General features: G+C 32.0%; 1 protein-coding gene across 1 annotated transcript; it reads left to right on the top strand.

Moving 5' to 3' along the window:
- Positions 1–5403: 5403 nt before the first annotated feature.
- LOC109340096 (MATH domain and coiled-coil domain-containing protein At3g58260-like) lies at positions 5404–7057 on the top strand. Its single transcript, XM_019577670.1, has 3 exons — positions 5404–5462; positions 5645–5799; positions 6324–7057. The coding sequence occupies exons 1-3, from the start codon at positions 5419–5421 to the stop codon at positions 7055–7057; spliced, it is 933 nt and encodes a 310-aa protein (XP_019433215.1). The 5' UTR covers positions 5404–5418.
- Positions 7058–14847: the final 7790 nt, after the last annotated feature.

Here is a 14847-nt window from a genome sequence, read left to right as displayed (position 1 = left end):
ACTCGATCGGGTATTTTAAATCGCCCGATCCTAATATCCGATTAGAATTTCGGATTTCGGCATTCCGAGTGAAAAATATTTAGAAAATGGGTATGAGTGCAATCAGAGTCTATTTTGACTCGAAATTAAATTACGAATCCAACTGCGCAATCGGAATTCGATTCCGAGTTACGGAACTCAAAAAGACACGTTTTGAGCCGTACCGGGCGGATTCGGCCCCGACAGTGGTCCAGAACCGACTGTCTCAGAAAATTACCAAAATTTACCATAAAATCGGAAATAAAATTTCAAGAATAAAACTCAAATAGAGTTTTGTCTAATTCGTTACCGAAAATTCCCAGAAATTCACTTTCGAATATATAATTAATGAAAATATTAGTAAAATCTTATAATTCAAACTCGTAAAATTCACGGTGTTACAAGTTCCTCTAGAACTCTATTTTTCCTCTCAACAACATCATTTTTTTAGTGGTACGGGGAGCTGAGAATTGATGCATGATGCCATGCTTATACAAAACTTATTAAATTTATGATTTTCAAATTCTCCGCCATGGTCGGATCGTATGTAAATAATTTTTAGGTTAGACTGATTTTGGATTTGTTTGGCTAGACATTTGAAAGATTTATAAGCATCACTCTTAGACGCTAAAAACAAAGTCCATGTGAATCTAGAAAAATCATCAACAATTACCAAAGCGTAATAACTTCCACCAAAACTCATAATTTGCGACGGTCCAAACTAGTCCATATGGAGAAGCTCCAAAGGTCTAGTAGTGGATATCACATTCTTTTTATTAAAGAAGTTCTTTACTTGTTTACATTTTTGACACATGTCACAAGAATCCTGAGTTTTAAAGTCGAGTTTTGGAAGACCGATTACCAAATTATTTTCAGATAATTTTTCTAAATGCTTCACATGAATGTGAGGTACACGTCTATGAAAAAGCCAGATGTCATCTTCTTTTGAAATAAAACATTTTGAAAACAAGGAAGTGACATCCTACAGATTCACCATATAAATATTATTTACACGATATCTGACAAATTTTACATTATTACATAATACGTCACGAATGATACAACAATCAGAATCAAATGACATACAATTACTTTTGTCGCATAGTTGGCTTATGCTCAACAGATTATGTTCCAAACCTTCTACGTATAGCATGTTCTCGATTATAGCGTGAGTTGAGTTGCCAATCTTCCCGGTGCTTAAGATTCTTCCTTTTTTGTTGTCTCCATAAGTGACGAAACCCTTTTCTTTTAATGACAAGTCTAGGAATTTTGACTTGTCTCTAGTCATATGTCTCGAATAGCCGCTATCAAGATATCAGTTTTGCCCATGTGTTCGAAGACTTGCCTACAAAATAGATCACCTGCTAGTTTCAGGTACCTAAATTATGTTGGGTCCTTTTCTGTTAGGAACAATGGAGTTATTTCCCTTTCTTACCCAACCGTAAACACCACTAGGTATCTCATATCTCCTGATATAGCATGAATGAGAGGTGTGGCCATGTGTGCCACAATAGAAACATGTAGGGACTCTACTTTTCTTATTAGACTTTTTATATGGACGAGTTACAGGTCTCCTATATGGTCTATTTCTTTGGGATGTGGGAACATACCATAATCTAGTGCGGTCACCAACGTTTCTCGTTTTACTAAGCATAGTGTCTAATTGGTGTTTACTATGTGTAAGTTTTGCGAGTTTTTCATTTAGTTTAAAATTCTCGTTTTTCAAGTCCTCGCAAGACTCACAAGTAGTTGTTTGACATAAATTATTTTTAGAGCAGTCGCATGAAGTACAAGAAAAATTAGATCTAAAGTTTCATTTTCCAATTTTAGCTCATCTAATTCTTTTTGTAATTGAATTAATTTCTGATCATTTAGCAAAATTATTCTTTTTCTATCAACACTAATTTTTGCTAATTTCTTAAGCTCTTCATGCATCTCAACATAAGCATCATATAAAACATCATATGAGGGAGAATTAGAAGAAGAGGATGATGTGTCAGAATATACCTCATTTGTAGCATCCTTACTACCTGATCCGCAAGCCTCATATGTTATGGTCATTAGGGACAGCTTTCCGGTCTCCTCTTCATCTGACGTGCTTGATGTTGTTTCTTCCTCCGGTACATCCAAACAATTTATGCCTTTTTCAATTTGAAGTCCCGGGGAGTGTTCTTCTCTGAATCAACTTTCTTCAAGTAAATGGGACACTGAAACTTCATGTGACTCGACTTACCACATTCATGGAAAGTGAAGCGCTCCTTGTTCTTGCCTTTTTTAGTTGATTCTCGCGCTTCTTTCTATTGAAATCTTATAAATCCTCATTTCTTCTTAAGGAACTTTCCAAATTTTCGCACAAGAAGGTTTAGCGTTTCTTCATCAATGTCAGAGTCGTCATTTTCGATCACTTGATTGGGTTGTGATGTTGTAGCTTTAAGAGATATTCCTTACTTTTTCCGATCAGACTCCTCGTGCATGGTCAGACGCCCAATCTCCATCTCATGCTCTTAAAGCTTTCCGAACAGTTTTGCCAAAGGCATGGAATCTAGATCCTTAGACTCCATGATTGTCGTCACTTTAGGTTGTCATCTCATGTCAAGACAACATAAAACTTTATTAGTGAGTTCTCCTCTGGTAAACATTTTATCTAGAGCAATAAGATGATTAATAATGTGAGTGAGTTGCTTTTGCATGTTGCCAATCTATTCACTCGGACATACGAAATAATTCATATTCATATGTCAGCGGGTTCAGCTTGGCACGCTTGACCTTACTAGTTCCTTCGTGAGTCACTTGTAAAATGTCCCACATTTCCTTGGCACTTTGAAATTGAGACACCCGAAAGAATTCATCGTAAGACAGGGCCGAGGTAATTATATTTTTGGCGTGAAGGTTGAACTGGACCTTCTTGCGCTCCTCGTCAGTCCATAAGTTTTTGGGCTTTTCTTTCGGTTCGCCATTCACTAAGTGAAGTGGGACAAAAGGGCCGCTGATTACGGATTCCCAAATGTCCGAATCAATAGCCTCTATGAAGATCTTCATTTGGACTTTCTAGTAGGTGTAACCCTCGCCACTGAATACGGGAGGGCGGTTGATGGATGCGTCATCACCGCCAAAGGGGTTGGTGGAACCCATTTAAATTCCCTAAGGATCATGCGGATACGGTTGAGCTAGCACATTGTACTAGCTCTGATACCACTTGTTAGGTATTAGTGGCCTAAGAACACCTAGAGGGGTGGGGGAGTTGAATAGGTGTAGCGGTTATCAATCACCGCTTCTTGCACCAAAACCCAATTCTGGAAATATCCCAGTTAATCGATTAACACCTTATCTTAATCGATTAACACATGCACATAACATAATGATAAGATAGGCAAATTGTACAATTATTTAAAATCAATTGAACAGAGATAAAACAGATATTTTTAGGCACTATTAATAAGCATATGGCAGTGAACAAATATGCAAAATATCAACTATTAAATCAAATTGAAACAACAAGAAAAGTAAAGAAGATTTAAGGAGAGAACAACGTGCAAAGATGGATTTTTATTGTGGTTCGTTTGCAGTCCACTGCAAACTACATCCAGGCCTCCCCTTCTGATACAAAATGAAATATGCTCTCTAAAATCAATCCTTTACAATGGAATGCAATGCTACAGTTTTCTGAAAGTTGCCTCTATTTATACTAGACAGTTTTTACAGTTAGATTCGTTGCAATCAGTTAAACGGTTAAAACATAAATTAGTTATAACACAAAATAGACATGTTAATCGATTAAGGCAACATGTTAATCGATTAACCAGTGCAACATAATTGAAATAAAAAACAATTGTAGCAGAGACACTAATTTAATAGAAAAACAGTTGAGTTAATCGATTATGTCACCACGTTAATCTATTAACTAGCATATTAAAATACATGGTTCAAAAGGTAAACTTCTCATATGCTATGCACAACTTCTATATATGTTTTAACAATTATATTATGTCTAATATGCATATATAACATGTATGATTAATGCATGAACATACAATTAACTAGATGATATGTCTCATGGATATGATATGACAATTATGATGGCTTGAAATACTTGCACCTAGGTTCACCTCACCTATACTCACTTACTACGGCACACATCCCAGACTACTTAGAATAATGGCTCTATTTATATCCTAGTCTTGATATGACCAAATGAGCACTAGGCATGTTGATTGTTGAGTCATCTTCAAGCTTTAATAGAATCTTGTCTTCATTAAAACATAGGTAAAGCATTGCTAGTACTATCCTTGACACTTTGCACTTTCAATATTTTGGGCACACATTAGGACAAAATCATTATAAAATGGGTAAAGAAACGGATTTTACAAAGGTAAATGAAAAAAAAAAATTAGTTTTCTAATATAACATATTTTTTTTTTAATAAAGAGTGTCCGAACAAAACTCCAATTCTAAACCATTCTATCATTTTTAAAAAATCTTCCTACCTACTTAAATTAAGAAATATTGCAAGATATTTAATATATTTATTTTTCATTTGGTACTTCTTTTGTTTGATATATTGAGAAAATTTGCGTGAGGTTATTGGATTAATTTCTTTTATGAATCCCATCAAACAAGTAATGCAGTAACGCATATACACATATATCAAACTATGTAATAGGATTGATAAAGAAAAATTAATGGAGTAGCCTTTTAGGCCACTCTTCTAGTGGAACATATAACCCGACCCGATCGGGGGCGGATGTCTACGAAAAGATCACTTTGATTTAAGAAAGAGTCGCTTAGATTTATCCATGGTTTGTTTATTCCTATCCCGAAAATACTATTTGTTACCAAAAAAAATGATTCATTTTGTTTATATTCTTACTTTCTTTTGATTTAGAGAGAATGTGGAACATTTCTTGTATATGAGTTCCTAAGCACGATTTCTTTGTAATTAATAAAAATTGAGTGATCAATAATATTTTTCTAGATATTATTTTCCAAATCCAATTTATATCTACTTAATAATTATTGACCAAGTAGGTTTATCTTTAACATCACAAATAGTATTTGTTTATGACTTAGGTGTGTTACGTAATGTGATTTAAAAAATGGTGATATTTCGCAATTCTAACTATAGATGATTGAAATTTTGCAGAGACCCAAGAGAAGTTTAATGGAGGAAATAAATTTTGGGATTCTCCATCATTCATTCCCCTCAATGAATTATGTGACCCTAGTCAAGGTTATCTTGTAAATGATACATGCATCATTGAAGCTCAAATTGCAACCTCTAAGGACATTGCATTTAACATTTTGGACAATGTAAAACTCAAAGAACCAGAATATCAGCAAGGACCAAGTATTAATTTTGAGACATTCACATGGAAAATTAAAGATTTCTCAAAACAAAACACCATGAGTCTACAATCCAAGGAGTTTCAAATCCAAGGTTGTAACTGGTATGTGCAAATGAATTCAAGGTCCACTTTAGATAGTTATATGCTTAACAAAAATGGTAACACTATAAGTATGAAATTTTTATGTCCTTACTTTTGAACTTGCTATTTTTTCTATGGACAAGTTGTATAAGTTGGTACATATAGTTTCATTAATTATGGTGTTTGTCATAATCATGAGACAGGAGGATCGATTTGTATCCATTAAGGAAGGATGTTAAACATTTTTCATTATATTTGATGGTTGCTGATTCTTTTCGAGCCTATCTATGGGACAGAACCACACATTTCAAGTTGACTCTCATTAATCAAGTTGATGGCAACAAGTCAGTTGTAAAGGGTACATATATCCCTCTTAATTGTTCTCTCCTCTTTATTGTTTTTGTTGTATGATAGAGACTAGATAAAATTTTATTTTGGATGTTGACTGTTAGCACAACTTTCACATTTTATTCGGGTAAAGGCTTTGTTAGGTAGATCGGTAGAAGTCGTAGGTAATTTGGGCATATGTGGAGTAGACTGATAAAAGATCCTGTAAGGAGTATATTAAATGGAAGTTAGTCCAATTCCTAGATGAAGAAGGACACCAAGAAAGAACCAAAGTGGAAATGATAAAGAAAGACTTAGAGTTTGATATTTTGTCAATGATCATGATTTAAGATAGAACATTATGACGTTGTTTGATCCATGTAGTCGACCCTACTTAATGAGATAAAGATTAGGTTGTTTGTTGTTGTATTAGTTATAACATGATAATTGACTAGCCTTGTGCACCAAACTTAGGTGCTTATGTTTATAGAGTAATCACTCCTTATTTTTGTTTGATGTGTAATGCTAATCCCTGATTTTTGCATACATTTCTAGAGAGTCAGCAGATATTCAATGGAAGATATCGCAGCTGCGGATGGCCATTCTTGAATCTCAATGACTTCTTAGACTCTCAACAAGGGTATCTTGTGAACGATACATGCATAATTGAAGCTTATATTTGTGTCTCTCATGTTGCACTTAACACTAATATTCAAAATGAAAACTTGAAAAATATTGTTGAAACCAATGGCTCTACATCAGGTAAACAAGAAATAGAATCATCAGATGAAAGTGAGAGACATAGCTCCACAACTTGTGAGTCTAGTCAAAAGGGAAAGAGAGTTCAAGGTTCAGATTCTACACTAAGAGACACCTTAGATTTTGAAAAATTACGAGAAGAAGAAAAAACTTATGTCCCATTATCTTTAGGCAAAGTTCTACATTTCCTCAACACAACTAAGGCAAGAGATATGAATGAAGATGCATGCAATCAACTGCGCAATTTGTGGGATGAAATTAATAAGTCATCTTCTGGATTTTACTTGACATGGTTGGAGCCTCATGTTCAGAATGCCTTGGGTGTGAAGGCTCAATTGGAAAGATCATCAAAAATGAAAACTCTACGGAACAGTGTGGTTGCCATGGAGATTAAAATGTTGAGGTTGAGAGGAGAGTTGGCTGCTACAGAAGCTGAGTTTAAGGTGGCAAGCAAAACATTGATAGAAGCAAGAGAAGGTTTTACAGAGATGGATTTTGATGTTGCATTAGATTATGAGTTGTTTAGATAACTTTCATGTAAGGTAAATTAGATTTTGGTGAGGGTTGTTTAGACTTTAGATATTCCGGTTCCTTACAAATTATGGGGGAAATGTTTTTTCTGTTTGTTTATATGATATTTTAACTTTGGTAAATGTTTTGTGCAGATAATGTTTTGTTTACACTATTTTTGTAAACTTAGAATTTCTGATAATTTATGGGTCACAAATATAATTCTATGATTGTGTTATGGCCATTATGTAATTAGCTAAAATATAAAATGATCTTAAGTAATTAATTTGGTGGCTAAGGGCATATGTGTCATGAAATAATATAAGTGTAGATACCTTCAGACAATTTCTGATTTGATGAAGGGACTGAATCAAAATTATTGCAACTAAAGTAGTAACCACTACGGGGTTACTTTTATGGGTTAGGGTCCCATTTGTAGAGCAACTGGTTTTCAAGTGTAAAGGTTGAGGAGAATAAGGTAGGATGAGGATAGTGTTATCCATAAGGATATACACTATCAACTCATCCAATAAGGATAATATAAGGCTCCTCACACCACAACAACTCACAATCAAGAAAGAACTAAGACATTCTCTCATTCATCTCTATAGAGAAACTAAGGAAAATCATTCGGCGCTCTATCATGTGGAAGATCATCGCACCCTCATACCTTCGAGATTCCAAAATGGCTCAACAAAGTATGTTCTTCATCTTCACCATGAACTCAATTGGGGTTTCTTCAGTCTGGACCATGGTTGTTCCATTTGGGTTTATGTATGGGCATAAACATTAGGTTATGGGAACAAAGCCATGGTCATAAGGACTTCCGCATTTAATCTATGAATTTCGGACGGTGATATTCTCCAACATCAAAATCTTGCACAATGGGTGATTTGTATGTTAAACACATGCACTTGTGGATCCTATATATCAAAATTGGACCAATTCATATATAAACTTAGAAAGCTTTAGAAATTATGTGAAAAATAAATGATGCAAACATCAAGACCTATCAGTAAAGCTTAAGTGCACAATCTACTGAACAGGATTCCTCTAGTCCAAGTACTGAGAGGGGGCATTTTTTTAAAATTATTAATTTATAAAATATTAAAAATATGAATCATTGTATTTTTGTTATTGTCATGTGTCTTAATTATACATATACACTGTCCTCTCCATTAATGAAGAAGAGCCAGACTCCAATCTACCATATTATCTTTTAACCACTCAACCAATAATTATTCAAAGTAACCATGATTTTCAAAGTGACCATCCTAAATCAATAATTATTCTTAGTTCTAACTATTTGAGGCTGAGACTTGTGCTTATTGTTAGTTCTGTCATCTATTACGCATCTTGCACCCAATTTTAGTCAAAGTTAGAAAAACTACATCCAACGAAACCAATTTATTAAATAATGGAATGAAAGAAATATTAATAACAAATTTGTTTGCAAGAAAGAGTTGACTGAATTATTAAGAATTCCAACATGTATTGAAAACATTAACAATGTTGTTAGAAAATTGTTTGTGATACCCTTCTGCATATTGTTATGTTCAAACTCCTTTAAGCAAGACTAAATTTATAAATTTTTATCACAAAAAGATCAATATATTTAATCTTGGCTTTTAATAAATGTCTTCCTTTGAATGTATATTTATCTGCCAAATATAGTGGTGTTGGTATCATTTGTATGCATTCATGGACAACCTAGAACCAAAGGTTCTACTTAGGCAAAATTATTTAGTTATCAGAATTATTATCAATCTATTCATTTGACTGAGAAACTCATCTAGAATAAATAACTTATATGGAGGAAAACAACCTTTTATAACTTATACTTTTTAATTTAGGGGTTAGGATATTGTTTAAGAAAGCAAAAGAGATAGTATGTTTTTATATATTTAGAAGTGTTTCACTTTGATTTGCAATACTAAATTACTTACATTCCTCTAACTTATATATGGAATTCCAAATGCAATCAAGATATATATTATTTAAAGTATATCAATGCAATCAAATAAAAAACCAAGAAATCCAAGTTGGTTGTTTTAAAAGGATAAATGAACCACAAAGTATTCTAAGCAAGTTTTTTATGAGAAATTTCATTGGTTATGCCTTTGTTGCTTATGATGATGATATTTTCAACTTTCTTAATAGCTTCTATGCATAGTCCCATTTGGCTTGACTTTTATCTCTACACAATTATCTTTACCTCTCTCCTGCTCTTCCTTCAATTTCTCCATCAAGGTTTTTTTCTCACCATAGGCTTTGTATGCCACTACTTGTTGTCAAGGTAGTCAAAATCACGAGCTTACTCGTGAGATCGCACGATCTTACGATTCTCAACCTTCAACCCGTGCTCGATCTCAATCTTGGATGCGCCTCCATGGGATCGGGTGGGATCGTCGTGCAGGTGCGTAAAATTGGTGGAGTCGACGAGCCCATCAATCCCTAAATCTCTGTCACAACTTCACTTCCTCTCTCTCACTCTCTCTCAATCGAATAGAGAAGAATGTTCAAACTCATCACATAGCCGCCATTAGAAGGGTTGAGAAGCATGTTCAAACTGATAATAGCCGATTAGCCGCCATTGAAGAGTAGAAAAGAAGGTTCAAACTGATTACACAGCCGTCATTGGAAGGGTAGAGAAGAAGGCTAACCGGGTCATCTGCAACCCGGTTTGTTAAAACCCTAGTTTTATTTATTTATCAAAAACGGGATTGATGGGCTTTTATTCCTGCCTTTTAAGCCCAATTTCTTTTTTAGCCTCATAAACTTATTAAAATGTGACCGGTGGGATGGGAAACCCTATTTTTTTTAGTTGGAACAGAAAAAAGTTATATTATTTTGCTATCATGACCTACTAGGGGGCATGACCTATGAAATATTATACCTATGGCTCTTATAATTTGAATATATATTATTTCATAACTTATATAATTTTAGTTCAGAATTTATATAATATTACTTAATAATTTATATACATTCTTTATTTTTAAGAATATTTTTAGTATTATGACTTATGAACATATATATATATATATATGAATATTTATTGTATTATATATATATGAATTTTTATGAATATATATATACATGTGTGTGTGAATTTCTATGCATATATATATATATACTAATAAGTAGAATCTTACGAGTCATGTTACGATCTTACATTTACGATTTTTGACTCTCCTCCCGATCCTAAGTAAAATCTCGATTTTAACTTGCTTGTTGTATATGGTCATATTTGCAATATCAAATGAGTGAGTGGAGCTACATCACATTATTATAGTAATTGTATTGGGCTATATATATATATATATATTCTATAAATCCTAATAGGGTATTTCTCTAATAATATAAATCAGCTCAAATGCTATTTCCTTGTCCTTATATGTTTACTGCCCAACACTGTGGAGTCTCACAAAGTACATGTACAAGTATTTATGCACAAACTTTAACCTATAGACTATATAAGTATATATATACTTTATATCTTATGCTCATTTTAGAATCCATTGAGTTTCATGTTTGAGTTTCTGATTACCTTGAATACTCAATTAGCATTATAGAAGATAACTAAGCTTGTGTGTCTATATATACTACAAGGTTGAAGTTTTTCTTTATGCTATCTCAAGTTTTTTTCCTTCGTCTGAACCCTTATTGGTTTTTATTTTGTTTATTTTGTAGTAGCATAGTTAGGAGGTCAATGGTTACCTAGATCTGCGTGTACCAACAAAAATATTCGTAATGGGCCGGGTTTGAATCCGTATTTTTGGACCCATAGGTAATAAGATCCGAGATTTAAGACCCGTTGTTGGATGAGTCTGGGTCTTAGTAATGAGGTATTCAAACCCATAAATTCTAGTAATGAGGTATTCAACGTTTTTCACTTTGCAATCTCATTGCATTCCCTACTTGAGATCGAGTTTCTTTCAAGGTTCTAAATCACATGTCATATCATGCAATATTATTATTATTATTCTTTGAAAATGGTGTTTATTTTCATCATGTTTTTGTTTGTTTGTACTTTGTGTATATCAGAAGTGCAATTCTAGAATATATAACTATTGGAATGGAGAATAAAGAAGTGGCCATGGGTATTGCAATAATTTCTCTTTTCCTTAGGAGTTAAGAACTGTTATGAAAACCATGATAGCAACTATGACTATTCTATAGAGTTGTACAATTTTTTTTGTGAAATTGTTGCATAAGAGTTTCAAATGCAATAATTATATAACCAAGTTTTTTTTGTACATAATTTAATATTGGTCACACAAAGTTGATAATAGGCTCCAAAATTGCAAGAAAAATAAAATACTACTACTCATAAAATATGAAATAATTTGCATACATGTTTAATGAATTTTTGAAAGTTGCATGATTATCATTACTGGTATTCAATGTTTTTTTTAATTTAGTTGATAGGAAGAGTTTTTTAAGGGAGTATATAAGAAGAGTTGGAATTATAATAAAGAATGAAAAATATATGAGAAAAGTCCTTTTTTTTTGTTTTGGCAGGAAGATTGTTTTATATTCTATGGGTAAGAAAGGGAATCATTCCTCCTATAATGTGAAGATTGCAGATTCTGTGCCATCTTCTGGATGGAAAATATTTCCACATTTCAAGGTTGATCTTATTAATCAGGTGGATACCAAGAACTCAATAGTCAAGGGTAACTATCTTATTCCTCAACTTGTTTAGTATTTGTTACTTTTTATTGTGTGTTTTAGATTCTGCTATTTTCTCCTTGAGAATAATCATGTGGGTTTTTACTAATTAATTAATTGTTATCCCAATGATAATATTTAACAGGATGAAATAAGGTCATGTTATGGTGTTGTGATTGGGAAAAAAATAATTTCAAGAGGAAGAAGGTTTATCATTCATAAATTTCATTCATTTCTATAATCCTAAAGAAGGATATTTTATAAATGACAAATGCATCATTATAGCTAGGGGTGAGTAGGACCTTACCCTACCCACTCATCCAGTTTGGTCCAATTATAATCGAGCTCACTCATTGGGTTTAGGGATGACAATGGTACTTGGGTCTGCGAGTACCCGCTGGTAATACTCACAACGGTTTAGGTTTGGATCTTTGTTTTTGGACCCTCGGGCAGCTGTAACTAGAGATTTTGAAAAACGCTATTCAATGAGTCTGGATCTGGGTAATGAGGTACTCAGACTCACAATCTCATATATATATATATATATACACACACAATAATAACTAATCATATTTTTTTGTCATAATTATGATATTACATTCTTAAGTAATGATATTATATTTGTTAATCCATATTTATGAAGTGATGTTATGTTGATGGAGTGATTTTAGAAGTTTGATATGTTTTACTATTCCATCTCTATCACATGGTGTTTCTATAGGTGGAAAAAAGAATGTTCAGAAGTGACAACGAGTTCCATAACCCAAACAGTACTAGAATTTCAATCTCAGGAAGATTTTGGAAGTGTGATTTCACCCTTAGAAGGTACACAAAGTCCTAAACAAGCATATTATGAGCCTACAACTCCCACATTTTACCCTCCTATATATGATGGACCTAAAGTAGGGCCCTTAATCCATCTTAGTGAGATCTTAGATATCAATAGTTTAGGACCAGAAGAAACAACTTTTTTTCCTTTACTAGAAGAGGTTTGTTTGAGGCATCTTTCATTGATAGAAAGCCTAATGAATAAAAGTCCTAAGTACATTCTATGGTCATTCAGAGCTCTGGGTCAAGTTCTTTATTTTCTTAAGACTATGAAGGTGAAGAATATGAACAAGGAAGCATGCAAACACCTTGAATGTCTATGAGAAGCAGTTCAGTTGTTTGGATTTAACTTGACTTGGTTGGAACCATATATTCAATCTGCATTGAACGTTAAAGCCTATTTGGAAAAAGCTGAGAAAGTGAAAAATCTGAAAAATAGTGTGGTTGATTTGGAGATTGAATTGAGGATGCTAAGAACAAAACTTGTTGTTGCAGAAGTAGTTCTTGATATAGCAAGAAAAGGCTTGGAAAAGGTTGAAAAGAGTTTTAAAGAGAGGGACATTAATGCAGAACTCGGTTATGGAACATAAAAAATGCTACTTGATTAAATGCATATTGTACTTGTGTTCCATATGTTCTAATTGTAAGTAATGGATGAGATTGTGGAAAGTTGGTTCAATTAAAGTGTGATTATTGCTACCACAAATATGTATGTGCATGATATATTATGAACAATGTTCTGTCATTGTTGTTTGTTAGAATGTTTGCATTTAGATATGAAAAAAGCTACCTAGTTTGTCACTAAAAATACCTTGTGTAGATATTTCATTTGTCCTTCACTAATTGAGTGAGAATATAGCAAATTTTGATAATATAGTCAAATTGAGAAAAATATATATACTGATAATGTAAGAAGATTTTATGTTGTCACTCTAATATCCACTTTTTAAATTTAATCATCATTAACTATTAAATAAAAGTACTACAAATAAATTATTGATGATGTATTTATTTTGTATAAATAAATTATTAATATTATTAAACAATATAAACCACATATAGATAAGTAAACAAATTAAAACTCATATATATAAAAGTTATATAATTTAGAAATAACAACATGAATGACCATATATATATATATATATATATAACATTCAATTTACAATTAGTAGTATATATAATAATTTAATTAATAGCATATATCACAATAACATGTGTATTAAGAGTACAATTAGCAAATATATATACTAGCAAGTTACCCGTGCGAATGCACGGGGCGGTACTTTTTTACTACATGATTAAGAAAATATATATTATATCTATATTGTCTCTTTAAGATAAGAAACAACTTCAAATTTGGTTATTTTGAAATTGATATATCTTTCAAAATTCAATGGCCTTCATTGTTCAACCTCACAAATATTAAATATACATAATATCATATTATGGAAAAACTTGATTATATGATTAGGAAGACCAAAAATTGCAAATGTATTTAAAAATTGATGAGTTAATAATTTGAATTTTGGCTCTCATTAGTATTACACATATTAATAGAATCAGAACTATTGTATTCATTTTTATCACACAATATTATGAAATTTACAAATATTTGCTTCAACTTAAGAACTGATTGAATTATAATTTTTTTTATTTGGAATTAAACTAAAAAATTCATTAATTTGTTCAATAATTTCAATAATTTATGCAAGTATTATCCTTGGTTATAAAAATTCTTTATTTTTTAGCGATCTTGTAGATCTGGATAAGTACTTTGAAGTTTGAACTATGACATCTATTGTGTTATCAAAATTAACAAATGTATATGTCATTAGGTAGGGAATGATGTAGATATGCGAATTATAAAAAAATATATAATTTAACTAATACATCCTAATGATTATATTTTTTTATGTTAGTGATTATGTACAATTATAATATTTTATTATAGTATTTTCAAATTGTATCATTGTCTTGATTATATGTCTTCATCCATACAATTTTTGTACAATAATATTTTAATGATATGTAGGGAATGATGGATGACACATAAAATGAATAAATGATATTAATTGAGAATTTTTTAAGATCTATTTAAATGTGTAATTTCTATATATCCATTTACTATAATTAAAATATGTTTTCAAATTTCCCTAACAACTTTAATACATAATTTTAAAATAGAAACTAAATCATCATAATTAAGAGGGTTAGAAATAGAACTAAAGTTTTTTTAAACTTACTACTCAACCTAGCCATCAATTCTAGGAAAATTCAATGGTTTAATTTAGTGAGTAGATCTAAA

This window comes from Lupinus angustifolius, unplaced genomic scaffold (assembly GCF_001865875.1).
Source record: "Lupinus angustifolius cultivar Tanjil unplaced genomic scaffold, LupAngTanjil_v1.0 Scaffold_134_46, whole genome shotgun sequence".
In the NCBI taxonomy this organism is placed as follows: Eukaryota; Viridiplantae; Streptophyta; class Magnoliopsida; order Fabales; family Fabaceae; genus Lupinus; species Lupinus angustifolius.
The sequence above is the reverse complement of the archived record's forward strand: the minus strand, read 5'-3'. Positions and strand labels throughout refer to the sequence as shown.

Excerpts from the sequence above, each read along its gene's own strand:
- LOC109340096 (XM_019577670.1), top strand. The coding sequence starts at position 5,419 with ATGAGTCTACAATCCAAGGAGTTTCAAATCCAAGGTTGTAACTG. Across the intron at positions 5,463-5,644 it reads CAAATCCAAGGTTGTAACTG|GAGGATCGATTTGTATCCAT; the intron begins GTATGTGCAAAT and ends ATCATGAGACAG. Across the intron at positions 5,800-6,323 it reads CAACAAGTCAGTTGTAAAGG|AGAGTCAGCAGATATTCAAT; the intron begins GTACATATATCC and ends ATACATTTCTAG.